The 21,010-nt window shown below is 39.1% G+C and overlaps 2 protein-coding genes across 5 annotated transcripts in view; one reads left to right on the top strand and one right to left on the bottom strand.

Moving 5' to 3' along the window:
* The window catches only part of ZNF567 (zinc finger protein 567), a 29,508-nt gene extending 10,895 nt beyond the window's left edge, over positions 1-18,613 (bottom strand). Inside the window, exons 1-3 of one of the 2 annotated variants that reach the window (XM_060132337.1) lie at positions 18,561-18,613; positions 16,766-16,858; positions 14,669-14,742 (exon numbers count right to left, since the gene is read on the bottom strand). In XM_060132337.1, the coding sequence (XP_059988320.1) occupies positions 14,669-14,677 (9 nt within the window). In that variant the 5' untranslated portion in view covers positions 14,678-14,742; positions 16,766-16,858; positions 18,561-18,613. Of the gene's footprint in view, positions 1-14,668; positions 14,743-16,765; positions 16,859-18,551 lie in introns of both variants that reach the window. The other variant, XM_060132339.1, reaches the window with a different exon arrangement.
* Positions 18,614-18,686: 73 nt separating this feature from the next.
* ZNF461 (zinc finger protein 461) overlaps positions 18,687-21,010 on the top strand; it is a 37,989-nt gene continuing 35,665 nt past the window's right edge. For 2 of the 3 annotated variants that reach the window (XM_060132319.1, XM_060132317.1), the window contains exon 1: positions 18,687-18,829. The gene's annotated coding sequence lies outside the window, so the exon portion shown is untranslated. Of the gene's footprint in view, positions 18,830-19,945; positions 20,017-21,010 lie in introns of all 3 variants that reach the window. The other variant, XM_060132318.1, reaches the window with a different exon arrangement.

The following is a 21,010-nucleotide window of genomic DNA, read 5'->3' as shown; positions in this document are numbered from 1 at the left end:
ATAGTAAAAGAAGCTGAGGAGTATTACCACTACAGACAAAAAAGAACATTTCCTGATAATAAAAGAGTAAATACATGAGAAAAATATAGCAACTACAAATGTATATGTACTTAAATAACAGTTTCAAAACATGAGGCAAAAATTGACAAAAGTAAAATGAGATTTTAAAAAGTCTAAAATCATAGTTGGTGTTAATGTTTGTCAGTAACTGAGAGAACTAGACAAAAGGGGGAAAACCTGTAGAGATTTAGAATCTCTAAAGAATACTGACACCTAACGCATTTGATATTTATAGACCACCACTTTCAATAATTTCACAACACATTTTATTCAAGAGTAAATGGACTATGCACCAAGATAGAACACAAACAAGTCTCAACAGATTTAAGACAAATCATACAAAGTATGTTTTCTGACCACACATGAACTAAATTAGATATCAATAAAAATGGCATATCTAGAAAAGCCCCAAATGTTTGGAAATTAAACAATACACTTCCAAGTAACCAATTTAGGGTCAAAGAAAATTTAAAAATTGTTTTTCATAAAATATATTAAACTAAATACAAATAGATCAAATTTTGAAGATGTAATTAGAATAGGCTAAAAGAGAAAGTTATAAGTTTAAATGCTTATATTAGAAAACAAGAAAGATTTAATATCAATAATTTAAACTTTTATCTTAAGAAGCTTTAAAAAAGAATAAGTTAAACTAACCCCAAAGCAAGTAAAGGAAATAGTTAGGAAAAAAGGAAAAATCAGTAAAATAGAAAATAAATAAGCAATAGGGGAAAATCAATGAAACCTAAAGCCAAATCCTTGAAAATATCAATAAACTGTAAAACCTCTAGTTAGATGGATTAAGAAATAAAGAGGGATGTTACACATGGCCATTATCAGATCCTACAGATATTAAATGGATAAGAGAATTATAAACAAATTAAAGGCAATAAATTAGACAATGTAGATGAAATGGACAAATATTTTAACTTAAAAAACATGTTACCAAAAGAAAAAAAATCTGAAAACCCTTAACTATTAAAGATACTGAGGGACTTCCCTGGTGGTCCAGTGAAGTCCACTTCCAATGCAGGGGGCATGAGTTTGATCCCTGATTGGGGAACTAAGATCCCACATGCTGCGGGGCAACGAAGCCTGTGTGTGCCACAACTATTGAGCTTGCGCACCTCAATGAGAGAGCCTGCGTGCTGCAAACTACAGAGCCTACATACTCTGGAGCCTGTGCACCACAACTAGAGAGCCCACACACCCTGGAGCCCATGCACCACAACAAAGAGCCCACATGCCACAACAACAACAAGAAAAGATCCCGCATGCCTCAAAGATCCCGCGTGCCACAACTAAGACCCAATGCAGCCAAAAAACAAACAAACAAAAGAAAAACAGGGACAACAATCAAAAAACAAATGGGAAAACAAAAAAATAGCAAGATGGTATATTTAAACAATTTATTGATAACTCATTAAATGAAAATGGACTAAAAACTCTAATTAAAAGGTACAGTATCAGGAGTTACCTGGTTAGGATCCTGGGCTTTCACTGCCATGGCCTGAGTTCAATCCCTGGTCGGGGAACTGAGATCCCACAAGCCATGCGGCACAGCCCCGCCCCCCCCACCCCAGAAAAGGGAGAGTATCAGACTGGAGACAAAAGTAATACCAAAATATATACTCTCTGTAACAGATTCATTATAAATATTAAAACATAGGTAGGTTAAAGTATAAAGAATGGAGAACAGGTATACTATGTAAATACTAATTGAAAGAGATCAGCCAATATGGCAGAATAGAAAGACCCTGATTGAGCTCACCTCCTCTCACAAGCACACCAAAATTACAACTATTTACAGAACAATGATCAGTGAAAATGACTGGCACCTACAAGAAAAGATCTACAGATAAAGAAGGTATGACAAGATGTGTAGGAGGTTGTGATGTAGTCAAGTTCCAGCCCCCCAGGTAGGCAACCCATGAATGGGAGACTAATTATAATTGCAGAAGCTCTCCCCAAGGAGTGAGGGATCTGAGCCCCATTATCAGACTCCCCCACCCCAGTGGTCTTGTGCCAGGAAGACAAGCTCCTAGAACATTTGGGTTTGAAGGCCAGTGGGGCTTACTTTCAGGAGAACCAGAGGGCTAGGGGAAATAGAGACTCCACTCTTAAAGGCACAGACAAAAATCTCACATGCTCCAGGAACCAGGGCAGAAGTGGTAATTTGAAAGGAGCCTGGGTCAGACCTATCTTCTCATCTTGGAGAGTCTCCCAAAAATGCCAGAGGCAATTACAGCTCACTCTAGGGACAAGACACTGGTGGCAGCCATTTTGGGGAGCTTGTTCTACAATGTAGACACTGTGCTAGCAACCTCCATTTTGGATTCCTCCCTCTAGCTTATCAGCCTCAGGACCCATCCTCCACCCAACAGCCCAAAGGTCCTAGTACATAGACGCCTCAAGACAAGCAACTAACTTGGTAGGGACAAAGCCCCACCCACTAGCAGACAGGCTGCCTCAAGACCTCCTAACCCCACAGTTGACCCTGAACATGGTCCTGCCCACCAGAGGTCCCAAGACCTGGCTCCACACACCAGTGTGTAGGCACTAGAATCAGGGCCCCCAGGGCCCTGCAACCAGACCCTGCTCCACTCACCAGTGGGCAGGAACCAGCCCCAGAATCCATGGTTCCACACACCAGCGAGCCTGTTCTAGAGTTGGGACCAGTCTCAACCACCAGCAGGTGGACACCAGTCAGACAACCACAGCCTGTAGCCTGTAGACTCAGCCCATCCACCAGCAGGCCAGCACCTACCCTGGGACTGGATGGGCTCTGACCCCACCCATTAGCAGGCCAACTCAAACTTTGGAACATGCCTCATGCTGCAGTGTCAGAAAATGGCCCCTCTCACCAGTGGTCAGACACCAGTTCTGGGACCCCTGGGCTCAGCTGCCAGACCCTAGGACCTGGCTTCACCCACCAATAGTGGACACCAGCCCCAGGGTCTCCTGGATTCTGCCCACCAGTGAGCTAGCACTAGCCCTGGGCTCATCTGGGGTTTCCCAGACAGCTGCCTTAAGACCTGCCCAACCAACCAGCGGCCAGCAGTCTCTGCACAAGGCAAAGCCTAGCAACCAACCAAACCGGAGGCCAACCAAGTCTACAAGACCGCCCACAGTTGTCAACCTGTCATGATAGAAGGACCCATGCAACCCAATAGGGGGCACCCTAGAGCATACAGCTCTGGTGATAAGATGGGAGTGCACTGCTGGGACACAAAGGACATCTACAAAAGGCCACTCCTCCAAGGTTGGGAAAAAGTAACCAAACTACCAGATACACAGAAATAAAAACAGCAAGTTGGGTAAAATGAGGTGAGAGAGGAACATGTTCCAAATGAAGGAACAAGATAAAACCCCAGAAAAAGAATTAAGTGAAGGGGAGTTAGGCAATTTACCTGAGAAAGAGTTCAAAATACTGATCATAAAGATGATCAAGAACTTGGGAGAAGAATGGATGCATAGAGCGAGAAGTTAGAAGTCTTTAACAAAGTGCTAGAAAATATAAAGAACGACCCAACAGAGATGATGAATACGATAAATGAAATCTAAAATACAGTAGAACGAATCAACAGTAAACTAAATGATACAGAGGAACAGATCAGTGAGCTATAAGCAGAGTAGTGGCAATCAGTGCCACTGAACAGAAAAAAGAAAAAAGAATGAAAAGAAATGAGGAAAGTTTAAGAGGCCCCTGAGACAACATCAGGACACTAATATTCACATTACAGGCATCCCAGAAGGAGAATAGAGAAAGGAACTAACAACATATTTGAAGATATAATAGCTGAAAATTACCCTAACTTGGGAAAGGAAATAGACATCCAAATCAAGGAAGCACAGAGATTCCCAAACAGGATCAACCAAAAGAGGAACACACCAAGACATACTGTAATGAAAATGGCAAAAATTAAAGATAAAGAGAGAATATTAAAAGCAGCAAGGGAAAAGCAACAAGTTACACACAAGGGAACTCCCATAAGGCTATCAGCTGACTTTTCAGCAGAAACTCTACAGGCCAGAATATATATTTAAACTGATGAAAAGGAAAAAGCTAGAAAAAAACCCAAGAATACTCTACCTGGCATGGCTCTTGTTCAAATTTAGTGAAAAGAGCAAAAGTTTTACAGACAAGGAAAAGATAAAAGAGTTCAGTACCACCAAAACAGCTTTACAAGAAATTTTAAAGGGACTTCTCTAAGCAAAAAAGAAAAGACCACAACTAGAAACATGAAAATTACAAAAGGAAAACTCTCATACAGTAAAGGTATTAAATCATCCATGCACAAAGCTAATAGATTAAAACAAAAGTAGTAAAATCATCTATATCCACAATAAGCAGTTAAGGGATATCCAAAACAAAAAAAAATGTAAAATATAATGTCAAAACCAGTAATTGTGAGGGGAGAAGAGAACAAATGCAAGGTTGTTAAAATGCATTTGAAATTAAGAGATCAGCAACTTAAAACAATCAATATACATATATACATATACATATACACACACATGTACATATATTGCTATACAGAAACCTCATGGTAACCACGAACAAAAATCCATAATAGATACACACACAAAAAAAGAGGAAGGAATCCAAACATAACATTAAAGATAGTCACCAAGTCACAAGAGAAGATAACAAAAGAAGAAGGAACAAAAAAGAAGTACAGGGCTTCCCTGGTGGTGCAGTGGTTGAGAGTCCGCCTGCCGATGCAGGGGACATGGGTTCATGCCCCAGTCTGGGAAGATCCCACATGCTGTGGAGCAGCTGGGCCCATGAGCCATGGCCGCTGAGCCTGCGTGTCCGGAGCCTGTGCTCCACAATGGGAGAGGCCACAACAGTGAGAGGCCCGCGTACCACACACACACAAAAAAAGAACTACAAAAGCAACCCCAAAACAATTAACAAAATGGCAACGAGAACATATATTGAATATATCAATAATTAGTTCAAATTTAAATGGATTAAATACTCCAATCAAAAGATAGAGTGGCTGAATGGATACAAAACAAGACCTGTGTATATGCTGCCTACAAGAGACTCACTTCAGATATAAAGACACAGACTGAACATGAGATGGAAAAAGGCATTCATGGAAATGGAAATCAAAAGAAAGCTGAGGTGGCAATACTTATATCAGACAAAATAGACTTTTAAACAACGGGTGTTATAAGAGACAAAACATAATAATCAAGGGATCAATCCAAGAAGATGTAATAATTGTAAAAATACATGCACCCAAATAGGAAGACCTAAATATATAAACCAAATATTAAGATATAAAGGGAGACATTGACAGTAACAAAATAATAGTAGGGTACTTTAACATACATCAATGTGTCTATACAAAGAAAGAAAATCAATATGAAAACAAGGGCTTTAAATGACACATTAGTCCACATGGACTTAATAGATATATACAGAACATTCCATCCAAAAGCAGCAGAATACACATTCTTTTCAAATGCACGTGGAACATTTCTCCAGGGTAGACCACATCATAGGACAGAAAACAAGTTATGGTAACTTTAAGAAAACTGAAATCCTGTCAAGCATCTTTTCTGACCACAATGCTATGAGATTAGGAATCAACTACAAGGAAAAAAACTGCAAAAAACACAAAAACGTGGAGACTAAATAATATACTACTAAACAACCAATGGATTAGTGAAAAAAATCAAAGAGGAAATAAAAAAAATAACTGGAGACAAATTAAAACACAATGATCCAAAGTCTATGGGACACAGCAAAACAGTTCTAAGTGGGAAGTATATAGCAATACAGGCTTATCTCAGGAAACAAGAAAAATCTCAAATAAAAAACCTAAACTTACACCTAAAGGAACTAAAAAAGAACAAACAAAATCCAAAGTTAGTAGAAGGAAAAAAACCATAAAGATCAGAGCAGAAATAAATGAAATAGACACTAAAAACAAACAAACAAAAACAATAGAAAAGATCAATGAAACTAAGATCTGGTTCTTTGAAAAGATAAACAAAATTGATAAACCTTTAGACAGACTCATCAAGAAAAAAGAAGGGGTCTAAATCAATAAAACCAGAAATGAAAAAGAAGTTACAATTGACATCACAGAAATACAAAGAATCATAAGAAAATACTACAAAAAACTCTATGCCAATAAAATGGACAACCTAAAAGAAATGGAAAAATTCTTAGAAATGCACAATCTCCCAAGACTGAACCAGGAAATATAAAATATGAACAGACCAATTACCAGTAATGAAACTGAATCAATAATAAGAAAATTCCCAACAAACAAAATTCCAAGACTAGATGGCTTCACAACTGAATTCTAATGAACATTTAAAGAAAAGTTAACACATATCCTCCACAAACTATTCAAAAAATTGCAAAGGAATGAACACTTCCAAACTGATTCTATAAGGCAGTGTCACCCCGATACCAAAACTATACAAAGACATCACAAAAAAAATTACAAGCCAATAACACTGATGAACACAGATACAAAGATCCTCAACAAAATAATAGCAAACTGAATTCAACAATACATTAAAAGCATCATACACCATAACCAAGTAGGATTTAACTCAGGGATGCCAGGATGGTTCAATATTCGTAAATCAATCAATGTGATATACTACATTAACAAACTGAAGAATAAAAACCATATGATCATTTCAATAGATGCAAAAAAAGCTTTTGACAAAATTCAATATCCATTTATGATAAAAAAAACTCTCAAGAAAGTGGATATAAAGGGAACATGCCTCAACATAATAAAGTCATATATGATAAGCCCACAGCAAACATCATTCGCAATGGTGAAAAGTTGAAAGCATTTCCTCTAAGATCAGAAACAAGAAAAGGGTGTCCACTCTCTCCACTTTTATTCAACATAGTATTGAAAGTCCTAGCCACAGCAATCAGACAAAAAAAGAAATAAAAGGAATCCAAATTGGAAAGGAAGAAGTAAAACTGTCACTGCTGATGACATGATAACTATACATAGAAAATCCTGAAGACGCTACCAAAAAACTACTAGAATTAATCAATGAATTTGGTAAAGTTGCAGGATATAAAATTAATATACAGAAATCTGTTCTATTTTTATAGACTAACAATGAACTACCAGAAAGAGAAATTAAGGAAACAATTCCACTTACAATCACATCAAAAAGAATGAAATACCTAGGAATAAACTTACCTGAGGTAAAAGACCTGTATTTGAAAAAGTATTAAGACACTGATGAAAGAAATCGAAGATAACAGAAACAGGTTGAAAGGCGTACCACGTTCATGGACTGGGAGAATTAATATTGTTAAAATGACCATACTACCCAAGGCAATCTACATATTCAATGCAATCCCCTATCAAAATATCAATGGTGGGACTTCTCTGGTGGTCCAGTGGTTAAGACTCTGTGCTTCCAATGCAGGGGGGTGCAGGTTTGATCCCTGGTCAGGGAACTAAGATCCCACATGCTGTGTGGTGCAGCCAAAAGAAAACAAAAAAAATACCAATGACATTTTTCACAGAACTAGAATAAATAATTTAAAAAGTGTATGGAAACACAAATACCTCGAATAGCCAAAAGAATCTTGAGAAAGAAGAACAGATCTGGAGATATCACACTCCCTGACCTCAGACTATACTAAAAACACAGTAAGCAAAACAGTATGCTACAGGCATAAGAACAGACACACAGATCAATGGAACAGAATAGAGAGCCTAGAAATAAACCCATGCACTTATGGTCAATTAATCTATGACAAAGGAGGCAAGAATATACAATGGAGAAAAGACACTCTCTTCAATAAGGGTTGCTGGGACAATTGGATGTGTAAAAGAATAAAATTAGAATATTTTCTAATACCATATATAAAAATAAACTCAAAATAGATTAAAGATCTACATGTAAGACTAAAACCATAAAACTCCTGGAAGAAAACATAGGCAGAAAAACACTCTGACATAATTTGTAGAAATATTATTTTGGATCTGTCTTCTAAGTCAAAGGAAACAAAAGTAAAAATAAACAGGACGTAATTAAACTTTAAAAGCTTTTGCACAGCAAAGGAAACCATCAACAAAATGAAAAGGCAACCTATAGAATGGGAGAAAATATTTGCAAATGATATGACCAATAAGGGGTTAATATCCAAAATATAAGCAGCTCATACAACTCAATATCAAAAAAACCCAAAAACAAAACCAATTAAACAATGGGCATTAGATTAAATGGACATTTTTCCAAAGAAAACACAGAAATGGCCAACAGGCACATGAAAAGATACTCACCATCACTAACATCAGAGAAATGCAAATCAAAACCACAATAAGGTATCACCTCACACCTGTAAGAATGGCTATCATCAAAATGACCACAGACAACAAATGTTGACAAGGATGTGAAGAAAAGGGAACCCTTATACACTGTTGGTGGGAATGTAAATTGGTGCAGCCACTAGGAAAAACAAAAACTAAAACTATCAATAGAACTACCACATGACCCAGCAATTCCACTCCTCAGTATGTATCTGAAAAAAATAAAAATGGTAATTTGAAAAGATACATGCACCCCAATGTTCACAGCAACATTACTTACAATAACTAAGATATGGAAGCAACCTAGGTGCCCATCAGCAGATGAATGGATAAGGAAGATGTGGTGTGTACACACACACACACACACACACACACACACACACACACACACACACACAGAGAGAGGAATATTACTCAGCCATAAAAAAGAATGAAAATTTTCCATTTGCAACAATATGGATGGACTTGGAGAGTATTATGTTCAGTGAAGCAAGTCAGACTGAGGAAGACAAACACTGTACATTATCATGTATACGTGGAATCTAAAAAATAAAATGAATGTATACAACAAAACAGAAACAAGACTCACAGACATAGAAAACAAACTAGTGGATACCAGTGGGGAGATGGAAGGAGGGAGGAACAAGCTAGGGGTAGGGGATTAAGAGGTACAAACTACTAGGTATAAAATAAATAAGCTATAAGGATATATTGTATAGCACACAGAATATAGCCAATACTTGTAATAACTATAAATGGAGTTTAACCTTTTAAAACTGTGAATCACCACGTTGTACACCTGAAATGTATGTAATGTTGTAAAATCAACTACACTGCAACTAAAAAAAACCAAGAAAGAAATGGAGGGAGATGCTCTAGATTAAAAGACATTTAAGACATTTTTTGGAAATTAATTAAAATTAATTCATTTTATATTAATTAAAATTAAAAATAAGGACTTCTCTGGTGGCACAGTGGTTTAGAATCCATCTGCCTGCCAACGCAGGGGACACAGGTTCAATCCCTGGTCTGGGAAGATCCCACATGTCATGGAGCAACTAAGCCCGTGTGCCACAACTATTGAGCCTGAGCTCTAGAGCCTGTGTGCTGCAACTAGTGAGCCCATGTTCTGCAACTACTGAAGCATGCACACTTAAAGTCTGTGCTCTGCAACAAGCAAAGCCACTGCAATAAGAAGCCCGCACACTGCAATGAAGAGTAGCCCCTGCTGGCCGCGACTAGAGAAAGCCCACACGCAGCAACAAAGACCCAACACAGCGAACAAAAAAATAAAAATAAACACTAATCATAAGAACGCCAGAATGGTTACAATAGTATCAAACAAAATAGATTTCAGAACAAAGAATATTATCAGGGATTACGCAAGGCATTTTATTTTATTTATATTTACTTATTTATTTTTGTCCGCACTGTGCAGGGTGTGGGAATCTTAGTTCCCCAATCAGGGATCAAACCCATGTCTCCTGCACTGGAAGCGTGGAGTCTTAGCCACCGGACCATCAAGGAAGTCCCAAGTAAGGTATTTTATAATGATAGAGGGGGTCAATTCATGAGAAGATATAACAATCCTAAATATGAATACACCTAAAAACAGAACCTCAAAATATATTAAGTAAAAACTGATAGAACTGAAAAGGAAAAATAGACAAATCCACAATTATAATGTAAGATTTTGACTTTCTTCTCTGTCACTGCTATAACAAATAGACTGAAAGATCAATAAGGATACAGAAGACTTTACCATCCTAATCAACCAATTTGACCTGATTATTTAGAGAATACTCTATCCAATAACACTAGAATATACATCCTCTACAAGTGCACACAGAACATCCATCAGATGGTACAAAAAAAGTCTCCATAAATTTAAGAAGAATGAAATCATATACAGCATGTTCCCTGATTGTAACAAAATTAAACTAGAAATCAATGACAGAAAGCTATCTGGAAAATCCCCAAATATTTGAAAATTAAACACACTTCCTCTAAACAACAAATGGGTCAAAAAGGAAATCGTGAGAGAAATTAGAAAATATTTTCAACTGAATGAAAATGAAAATACAACATGTCTAAATTTGTTAGAGGGAAATTTATAGCACTAAATGTTCTACCGGAAAAAATAAGTCTCATATCAATGATATAAGCTCCCATATACAAAATAAGAAGAGTTAATTAAACCCAAAGTAATGAAAAGGAAAGTAAATAAAAATATAAGAGGAGAAATGAAGAAACAGGAAACAGAAAAATAATGGAGGAAATCAATGAAACCAAAAGTTGGTACTTTGAAAAATCAGAGAAATTGATAAACCTCTAGCCAACTGACCAAGGAAAAAGATGAGTCACAAATTACCAATAACAGGAATGAATCAATGGCATTGCTACAAACTGTACAAACATCAAGAGGATAAAAAGAGTAGATTTTTGAACAACTTTGTGACAATAAATTTTATAACTTGGATGAAATGGACAATTCCTTGAAAGACACAAATTATAAAAGCTCACTGAAGAGAAAAAAAATTGATAACATGAATAGCCATAATTGTATTAAGGAAATTGAAATGCTAGTTAAACACCTTCCCACAAAGAAATCTCCAGGCTCAGATGGCTTCACTGGTGAATTCTAACAAACATTGAAGGAAGAAATAATAGCAGCTCTACACAAATTCTTTCCGAAAATAAGATATTACTTCCCAACTCATTCTGTAAGACAGCATTACCTTGATACCGAAACTAGACAAAGATATTGCAAGAAAAACTTGTAAATTCATCAAGCAATATATGAAAAAAGAATCTATCATGACCAAGTGGGGTTTATCCTAGGGATAAGCTGGTTTAGCGCTTCAAAATCAATCAATATAACTCACCATGTTAATTTAAAAAGGGTAAAAACCATATAATGCAGAAAAACCAACAGACACAAAAAATCTTTTGACAAAATTCAACAGCCATTTGTGATAAGAATGATCCGCAAACTAGAACTTCTTCAACCTGATAAATCTGATAAAGAGCATCTAAGTAAAAATTGTCACTAATGTTACACTTTGTCAAAGACTAAATGCTTTTCCCCTCAGTCAGGAATAAAGCATAAATGTTTGTTCTCACCGCTTATATTCAACATTGCACTGAAGGTTCTAGACAATGTAGTAAATAAAGCAAGACAGAAATAAAAGGAATACATATTGGAAAGCAAGAAGGAAAACAGTAACTGTTCACATATGACATGATTATCTATGTAGAAAATCCTAAAGAATCTACCAAAAAATTACTAGAATAAGTTGAGAATGCAGGTTAATATAAAAAAATCAATTGCATTTTCATATACTAGCAATGAACAATGGGAATTTGAAATAAAAATGAATAGTATTTACAATAGCATAAAACCTAGGTATTAATGTAACAAACATTTGCAAGATTGGTATACTGATAACAAAAAAACATTACTCAGAGAATTTAAAGATCTAAATAAAAGGAGATGTGCCTCATATTCATGAATTAGAAAACTATATTATCATTATTGATTACTATTCTTGAATTAAACTATTAATGCATATTTTAATATTTTCCTCTCCCCTAATAGATTGTCTTAAACATTCTTCAAATGTGTTTCGGGTCTAATTCTATGAAAACTGTAAGATAAGAGTTAATTGTTTAATGTCATTGGTACAGAGTTTCTGTTTGGGATGTGAAAAAGTTCTGGAAATAGATACTGGTGATGGCTATACAACATTGTGAATGTACTTAATGGAACTACATTATATACTTAATGATGGTTAAAATGATAAAATTTTATGTCATGTATATTTTAGCTCTCACAATTTTTTTTTTTTTTTCAGTATGCGGGCCTCTCACTGCTGTGGCCTCTCCTGTTGTGGAGCATAGGCTCCGGACGCGCAGGCTCTGTGGCCATGGCTCACGGGCCCAGCTGCTCTGTGGCATGTGGGATCTTCCCAGACTGGGGCACGAACCCATGTCCCCTGCATTGGCAGGCGGACTCTCAACCACTGCGCCACCAGGGAAGCCCTATTTCATGTATATTTTAAAACACACACACACACACACACACACACACACACACACACACACACACACACAGAGTTAAACAGAAAAGTGTAAGCAACACAAACATCCATAAGGGAGCACTGGGGTGAGCACTTGGAGGATGGGAAAAGGAGCAAAGGTGTTAAACGGGAAGATAAGTTACCAGTATGAGAGAGACACCCATGATGATATCAGTGGAGATAAAGGGAACTGAAATATAAGGAATAAGATTCACCACTAAATGGTCGTGCAGTGGAAAAGAGATACTTAACTCAAGTTAGCTGTGTTAGCAGGTGGGTAGGGGCTGGGCCCATAAGCAGGTTGAGGGGAAGATAAAGAAGACTAAAATGGTAGGAGATAATGAGGTAAATCTTGGGCATGTGCCTGAAGTATCTGTGGAAGACACAGGAGGTGGTATCTAGTTGGAGGTTGGATACAGTTTTGACACCCACAACAGAGATTTAGCATTAAAATTATTTGAGCATCATTAGAATAACAGTCGTAGATTGTGAATAAGAACAGGAGACTATACAGTGAAGAGAACCAATACAGAATCTGGAGAACACCAGTATTTAAGAGGTCCAATATATACAGTGGAATATTACTCAGCCATAAAAAAGAACAAAATAATGCCATTTGCAGCAACATGGATGAACCTAAAGATTGTCACAATGAGAGAAGTCAGACACAGAAAGACAAGTATCATATGATATCGCTTATATGTGGAACCTAAAAAAAAGGGTACAAATGAACTTATTTACAAAACAGAAGTAGAGTCACAGATACAGAAAATAAACTTATGGTTACCAGGGGATAAAGCGGGGAGGGATAAATTGGGAGACTAGGACTGACATATACACACTACTATACATAAAATAACTAATAAGAACCTACTGGGGCTTCCCTGGTGGCGCACTGGTTGAGAGTCCGCCTGCCGATGCAGGGGACACGGGTTCGTGCCCCGGTCCGGAAGGATCCCACATGCCGCGGAGTGGCTGGGCCTGTGAGCCATGGTTGCTGAGCCTGCGCGTCCGGAGCCTGTGCTCCGCAACGGGAGAGGCCACAACAGTGAGAGGCCCGCGTACCGCAAAAAAAAAAAAAAAAAAAAAAAAAAAAAGAACCTACTGTATAGAACAGGGAACTCTACTCAGTACTCTGTAATGGCCTATATGGGAAAAGAATCTAAAAAAAGAATGGACATATATATGTATATGTATAACTGATTCACTTTGCTGTACACCTGAAACTAACACAACATTGTAAATCAACTATACTCCAATAAAAATTAAAAAAAAAAAGAGGTCCAGGCATAAAGATGAATTTTCTGAAAGAAAGAACCAGAATAATGTCTTTGAAATCAAGAGCAGACTATTTCATGAGTTACACTTTTAGTTCAGTATGGTGATCTAAGTATATTCATTTACTTCCTTGCATGTGAACATAAAATTAGAAGAAACTGAAAAATAGGAATAAATCTATAACACATACCACAGATTTTTAGGAATTATTAGCAGCTATGAGCAGAACTCAAGGATCCGGGAGGAGAAATACAGGATTCTTGGTTTTTGCATAATCTGCCAAAGCATAGCTCTAGTCTCAAAGCCTCAAGACAGGACTTCTTGCCACTTAACTAATAGCAATCTATCAATTCCATTTCCATCTTGACTGTTTTTATCTTTTTTTTTTTTTTTTTTTTTTTGCGGTACGCGGGCCTCCCACCGCCACGACCCCTCCCGTTGCAGAGCACAGGCTCCGGACGCGCAGGCCCAGTGGCCATGGCCCACGGTCCCAGCCATTCCGAGCCATGTGGGATCCTCCCGGACCAGGGCACGAACCCGCGTCCCCTGCATCGGCAGGCGGACCCCCAACGACTGCACCACCAGGGAAGCCCCTGTTTTTATCTTTGCAAGACAGGTTCATGAAGTAATATATTCTCATTTATTTAATTTGAGGAAATGCATTTTTGTTCTAGCACTGCTTCTGGAAGAACACTGAGAAAAGATGTTGAATGATTATACCCACTTAATGTGTGAACACTGCTTAAAATTAGAAGGAGCACTCGTGGAAGGTAAAGGCTTATCTGACCAATATGGGAACAAGTGGGGACTGCTTTCATGAAGGGGAAGATAAACAGGAGGATTTTAGTACAAGAAAGGGAAATGCTCAAATATTCTTAAAAACAACAACAAAAAACTATTTCAGAAAGGAGAAAGGAACCATCATCTCACCTGAGCCATGGTTCTGAGATCTGCAAGAGATGACCAGTCTTCCTTTGGGCTCCTCTTTAGAAAAGGGGCGCTTCCTAAGAAGGCAAAAGCAAGATGAAAAGAAGCCACATGCCACTACACATGCCTTTAAGCTCTCTTATGACTTACGACTCAAGATTGACTCCATTTCCCTTGCTTTGGTGCTTGTTCACTCTATATATTCCACACCAATATGGGGGGAGAATAAGCTAGACAAAAATTTTATCCCCAAAGCCAGAGATACAGGCTCCTGGGGTAATGGGTTAGATTTTGGGCAAGCCCCCACCTCTCTAGAACTATCTTTTCTCTCCTAACCTGCCTATTATTATTAACTACTTCCAAGCTGTTCTCCATTAAGGCTCTACCATTTACATCATGACCAGCAATACGTGAAAATTCCTGTCACCCCATACCCTCATGAGTACCATGGATACAAACTTCCTGATGCTTACCAAGGTATACACTGTGATTCTAGTTCTTATTTTTCTTATTATGAGAGAAGATAAACTTCTATTCACAATGTTTAAAAAGCACCTTAATTTTTGTTTGTTTTTTAAAGAAAAGCCAGGCCATGCCAGGCAGCAAATTCCCCACGGCAGCCACCACCGCCATCCATCTTTAGTTTCTTGTCTGTGAAAGGTCTCAATTTTTTCACTTTTCTATTAACTTATTTTTATTTTCTGGATTGATATTAGATCTTTTTTAAAGGAAGGAAATTAATTCTATAATTACTTAAAATATTTTTTATAGTTTTTCTTTATCATACACTTTATTTCCTTTATATATTTGAGTGTATCTGGACTTTGTATTTAGTTCCACTGATCTGTTCATTTAATTGCCAGGATTACTCTGCAGTTATTACAGTTTTAAAACATATTTTAGGGGCTTCCCTGGTGGCGCAGTGGTTGAGAATCCGCCTGCCAATGCAGGGGACACGGGTTCATGCCCTGGTCTGGGAAGATCCCACATGCCGTGGAGTGGCTGGGCCCGTGAACCATGGCCGCTGAGCCTACACATTTGGAGCCTGTGCTCTGCAACAGGACAGGCCAAAACAGTGAGAGGTCTGCGTACCGCAAACAAACAAACATGTTTTAGTATCAGGTAGGCTTACTTCCTCCTTCATTATTTTTCTTTAACAATTTTTGTCTTGTTCATTTTCTCCTAAGAACTTCAGAAAGTTTAAAAATTTTACTGAAATTTTAATGAAACTCCATGAAATGTTAGGGAGTTTTGACAATTTATCATGTGTCCCTGGTCCTTTTATTTAAGTCTTTAATTTTTGAGTCCCATCAAAAATTTTTTTATACATCATGCTGTCTTTTGTATCTTGTATTTTGATGGCCACTGGCAACTTTCCATAGTTTTTTGATGCATATATACACATACACACAGACACATATATGAAACCTGTTGATTTGTTAATGTCTTTTCTAGCAAACCTCTGAGTTTTCTAACTGTTGTCATTGTTTTGAACAGGACGGTAACTTAGAAATTTTTCTGCCTCAGACTCAGATGCCCCAAAGATGATAGGCAAAACAATCTTTCAATTGTCCCTCATTCTAAGATAAAGTCTTGTAAAGTAGCTGACTGTAACGTTTTGCTACCATTAATTTACCTCCTACTTCGAGAGGCTGAGAAAAGGGAATGTCTCTTTAAGAGAGCAAATTATTTTTAGAACATAGTTTTCTAGGGGTAAGAAAAGTAGGTGCTTCTCACTCCCTTATAATAAACAAGGGGCTCCTCAGTCACTGATGCCACTATAAATCAAAGTGGTGAGAGAATTTGGGGGGGAAACGTACATGTTTCCAGGATTTGGGCAGTGGTCGGGGGGAGCAGGGTGGTGGTGACTAAAGTGGCTAATTATCACCTGAGCTCCAGATGGAACCCACGGATGGAGCATGCCTAGGTTGGTTTGGATCCTGTCCAAGAGGACTGATGGGAGAGAACAAGACCTACCAGAGTAGGTGGGCCACTGCATGCCAAGAGGAGGCATCTAGAGAAGTGGCCATGCCCATGAAAAGGGAACTGTATTTGGAAGTTCCCAGTAGTGGGGTCTCTCAGAAGGTAAATATGACTTACACTAAATTATAACGGTACCAGTCATGTTAGCCTCTTCTTGTCCCTGACTTTTCTTTTCCAGCTCCCAATCCATTCCAGCTGCAGACTATCAATCTAGAGGGAGTAAAGAGGGGACAAAATAGAGGTTGAGGAATTAGAGAAGAAACTGATCATGTTTTTTTTAGCGCAGCAGACTTCCAACAGGAGGGAGAGCTTTTGCTTTTAAAACAAGTTAGTGTGGGAGGGAGGGAGACGCAAGAGGGAAGAGATATAGGAACATATGTATATGTATAACTGATTCACTTTGTTATAAAGCAGAAACTAACACACCATTGTAAAGCAACTATACTCCAATAAAGATGTAAAAAAAAAAACAAAACAAAACAAGTTAGTGGGACTTCCGTGGTGGCACAGTGGTTAAGAATCCACCTGCCAATGCAGGGGACATAGGTTTGAGCCCTGGTCCAGGAAGATCCCACATGCCGCAGAGCTACTAAGCTCTAGCGCCACGACTGAGCCGGCGTGCCACAGCTACTGATGCCCGTGTGCCTAGAGCCCGTGCTCTGCCACAGAGAAGCCACCACAATGAGAAGCCCGCGCACCGCAACGAAGAGTAGCCCCCGCTCGCCGCAACTAGAGAAAGCCCACACACAGCGACGAAGACCCAATGCAGCCAAAAATAAATAAATAAATTTATTTTAAAAAATAAATAAAATTAAATTTAAAAAATTTAGAAGTATTGATTTCTACAGTGAATACTTTATTCAGCTAAATGAGACTGATCTTGTGTTTAAATGTTCAACAAATTTTTTATCTTCATAATGACTGAAGAAATTATTGAAACTTTACTGTCCAGGAATTCACCCAAATAGAAATTCTGAGAGTAGCAGTTATGGGAGAAAGTTTTTTGTGTTCTCCTAATGATGTTCTACTTATGTCATCATACTGGTTATTAGTCAATATGGGGTTTCACAATATACAATTGTTCCATCTGAAAATTATTTTAATTTTACCTCCTCCTCTCCGTTTTTAAAATCTCTATTTTTTTTCTACTTGTCTAATTGCCAGAGTCAAATTCTACAGGCATATAAAATGGACAATATTCAGACAATATAAACAATACATAGTACTTAACTAGTCTTGCATCTACTTTCTCAAATACTCAATCTCAAATGCTCCATCTCAGTCACACAACGAGTCTGACACATTCCTAGTCACCGTGAATTGTGCAATTACTTGTGTGCACAAATACTTCAAAATTTGACATATTCACAGTTATATCATCCACTACACAATCCCAATCCCATAGACACAATTCATGCATAATCTCTCGGAGCCCATTACATAATTCTACACAAAGCTGCAAAATTTTACTCACAAACCCCTTACTGTTGCCTCTCCAAAGTCGCATACAGTCTCAAACACAAATCTACTCGCACCTAATTTAAAAATTAGACACACGCAGAGACCCTCTCACTTTCATAAACAATAGGTTCCATAACGTTACACAGAGTAACACACGTTCCACACACACACACACACAAGACCAGGCACAAAAAGCTACACAAACAGAACGCCTGTGTGTGCCAGGCCGAGCTCACACCCGCCTCGGCGTTCCCAGCCCTGGCTCCCAGTTCCTTCCCCTGCCTAGGTTCTTGTTTCCCCCCTCACTTTCCTCCCCGGCCTTCTCTCAGCCCAGGTTCTGTCTTCTTTCCTCGCTTTTCCCAGTCCTGGTTCCCACCTCCCTGCTCGGCAATCCCCACCGGGTACCACAATCACCAGCCTGCCCAGCGCCAGCAGGACCCACCAGGCTCACCTTCGCCTACTGGCCAGCCATCTGCGCTTGCGCACTCCAGCGCGGGCTCTACCTCCCAAGAGGCTCCGCGGCTCCTTCTTCGCCGCTGCGTCTCAGGCGCGCCTTCTCGACATCCGGGTTTTTGCGGCCTTGAACTACATTTCCCACAGCCCCTGGGCTGCTTTTGAAAAGAACTTTGATATTTGGTTCATCTCTGATTCCCTTCTGAGGTCCTCTCAGTCGTCGCGCTCCGAGTGGTAACCTGAGTCTGGGCACGGCAGGGACTCACGGTGAGGAAGCCCCCACCCTCTGGCGCACACAGGGCGTGTGGAGCCTGGAGCTCAGGACTGTGTAGGCGTGTATAAGAGTGTGTGAGCGTTTGTGGCAGTAACGAGGCGGGGTGTGTGTGCGGTGATGAGGCCGTGTCTGGTGCAAGATGCGGGACCCTTTGGGTGACCGTGATCGGCTGTGATGTTGAGGTAGGTGACACTGTGGGGCTTGAGACCGCCCTTCAGAAGACGATGCTGTTGTTACCTAGTATGGTGGAAGAGGCTTTTAATTTTGTGACCGGGTGGGAGTTTGGTTGTGTCACGGGGTAGAGCTTCATTTCTGCAGTTCCGATTTAACGTCGGGACTGAGGCGATCTGTTGAAGATCTCCCTGAGAGTGTATCTGTGCCTGTCAAGACGACGATGCCTGTATTAACCAGAGTTGCACTGAAGCACGGCCTGAGCTGCTTTTGTCAGCACTTCCACCTCCAGTGCCCAGACTCCAGTGCTTAACGCAAAAGTGGATATCAGTGGAGTGAGTGTTGCCTGCCTAGGGGCCAATTTTAGGTTCTATTGTTTCTTAGTATCTGTATCCTTTTATCACTGCTTTCTCTTTTCTCCCACTTTATAGCCAGGACACCAGCTGCAGAGAAACAGTCACAAAAAGGGGAGTCAGATATTTGAGTGGTGGGATAAAGGTTATATACAAGCAAGAAAGCACAAACCTGTTTTTGGAATGAGTTTTGGGGCTGGGAGTGTCCCTTAGGCAGAATCCTAGGAAGACCTGTAGAGAGCCTAGGAGTAGGATTCCTTCCTCAGAGGATCTCTTTTGGGAGCTGAGGTCAAGTTCCATGTTTCAGAACCACATCATTTCCAAAGCTGTCTCCCCAGGAAACTTGCTGTGAACTTAGAGAAAGTTTCAGCTCTGGTTATCAGTGACCCTGGCCTTTCCCTTTGATACTAAGAAAGGTTAGTAGTACTCCCATCTCCCCTTTACTTGCATCTGAGTATGTGTGTGGTAGATGACTGAGCTTGGGTGGTGTTGAAGAATTTCTTCCAGTTTAGCCAGTTCATGCTCTAAGAAAGGTCTGGTGTCTCATGAGTCCTTACTCCCCTTCTGTTCACCCTTCCCCTGCAGTGCAGCTCTCTGAAAGAAAAGCCCTGGGGAAAGGAAAACGTTACAGAGCATATCTGAAAACCAAGCTCAAGGTCAGGGATTTTGTTGTTGTTATTCTCTTTGTTTTAGTTTTTCAGAAAAGGGAAGTATTTGCTCTCCTTCTCCTGAAATGGTTAGGTTACAATTAGGCAGGGCCTTGTGATGTACTTTGACTAATAAAATGTGGTGGAAGTGAGACTTTCAAGATAAAGCCTTAGGAGGTCTTGCAGCTTTTGCTCTTTCCCTCTTCCTGCCTTGAGACCACCAGGTACTAAAGGCTAAGACTAGCTTGCTTGAAGACAAAAGATCACTTGGAGACAGAGGCCAAGCTAACAACAACTGCCAGATGTTTCATTGAGACCATTTGGTCCATCCAGCCCCCACCAAGCCACCAGCTGGCTGCTGTCACATGAGTGAGATCAGCAGAAGCACCACTCAGCCAAGCCAAGCCCGAATTGCCAACCCCCGGAATGATGAGCTAATTAATGGTTTTGTTTTAAGCCACAAACTTTTGGGGGTGGTTACATAGCAATAGATAACTGAAACTGCTGTTTAAACTTCTAGACATTTTCTATCACCCTATACTGATACAATTGTATTGGTCAACCTGCTTTGTTAAGTGATTTCTCTACTGATGTTATACCTTGAAAATATTCCATATCCTAAATTTTCTACAACTTTGCATTTGTGTATCTAAGTGTTCTATTACATGGTTATTTTATAATTTATTTAACCAATAACTTTCCCGAGCAACTCCTTCTTCTTCCTGTCCAACTCCCACATCTTCACCAACTTTACATTCCCTTCCAGGACCTTAAGGGGAACATGGGTTCCTGTCATTTCAGGCGTATGTAGACTCAAGAATGTGGCATTGACTTCTGCTGAGTGTGTATAGGTGACTCACCCCACTCAGAAGAATTTGTTCAATATAGGTGTGATATAGGACCAATGTACATTTATTTAACTAATAAACAGAGTCTCCCTGATTACAATATCTCTTTTCCATTTTCCAATTCAGAATCTGCATTCTGGAGTCATCTTAACTTT

This window comes from Lagenorhynchus albirostris, chromosome 19, assembly GCF_949774975.1.
Source record: "Lagenorhynchus albirostris chromosome 19, mLagAlb1.1, whole genome shotgun sequence".
Taxonomy (NCBI): Eukaryota; Metazoa; Chordata; class Mammalia; order Artiodactyla; family Delphinidae; genus Lagenorhynchus; species Lagenorhynchus albirostris.
This window is presented reverse-complemented; position numbering and strand designations above follow the sequence as displayed.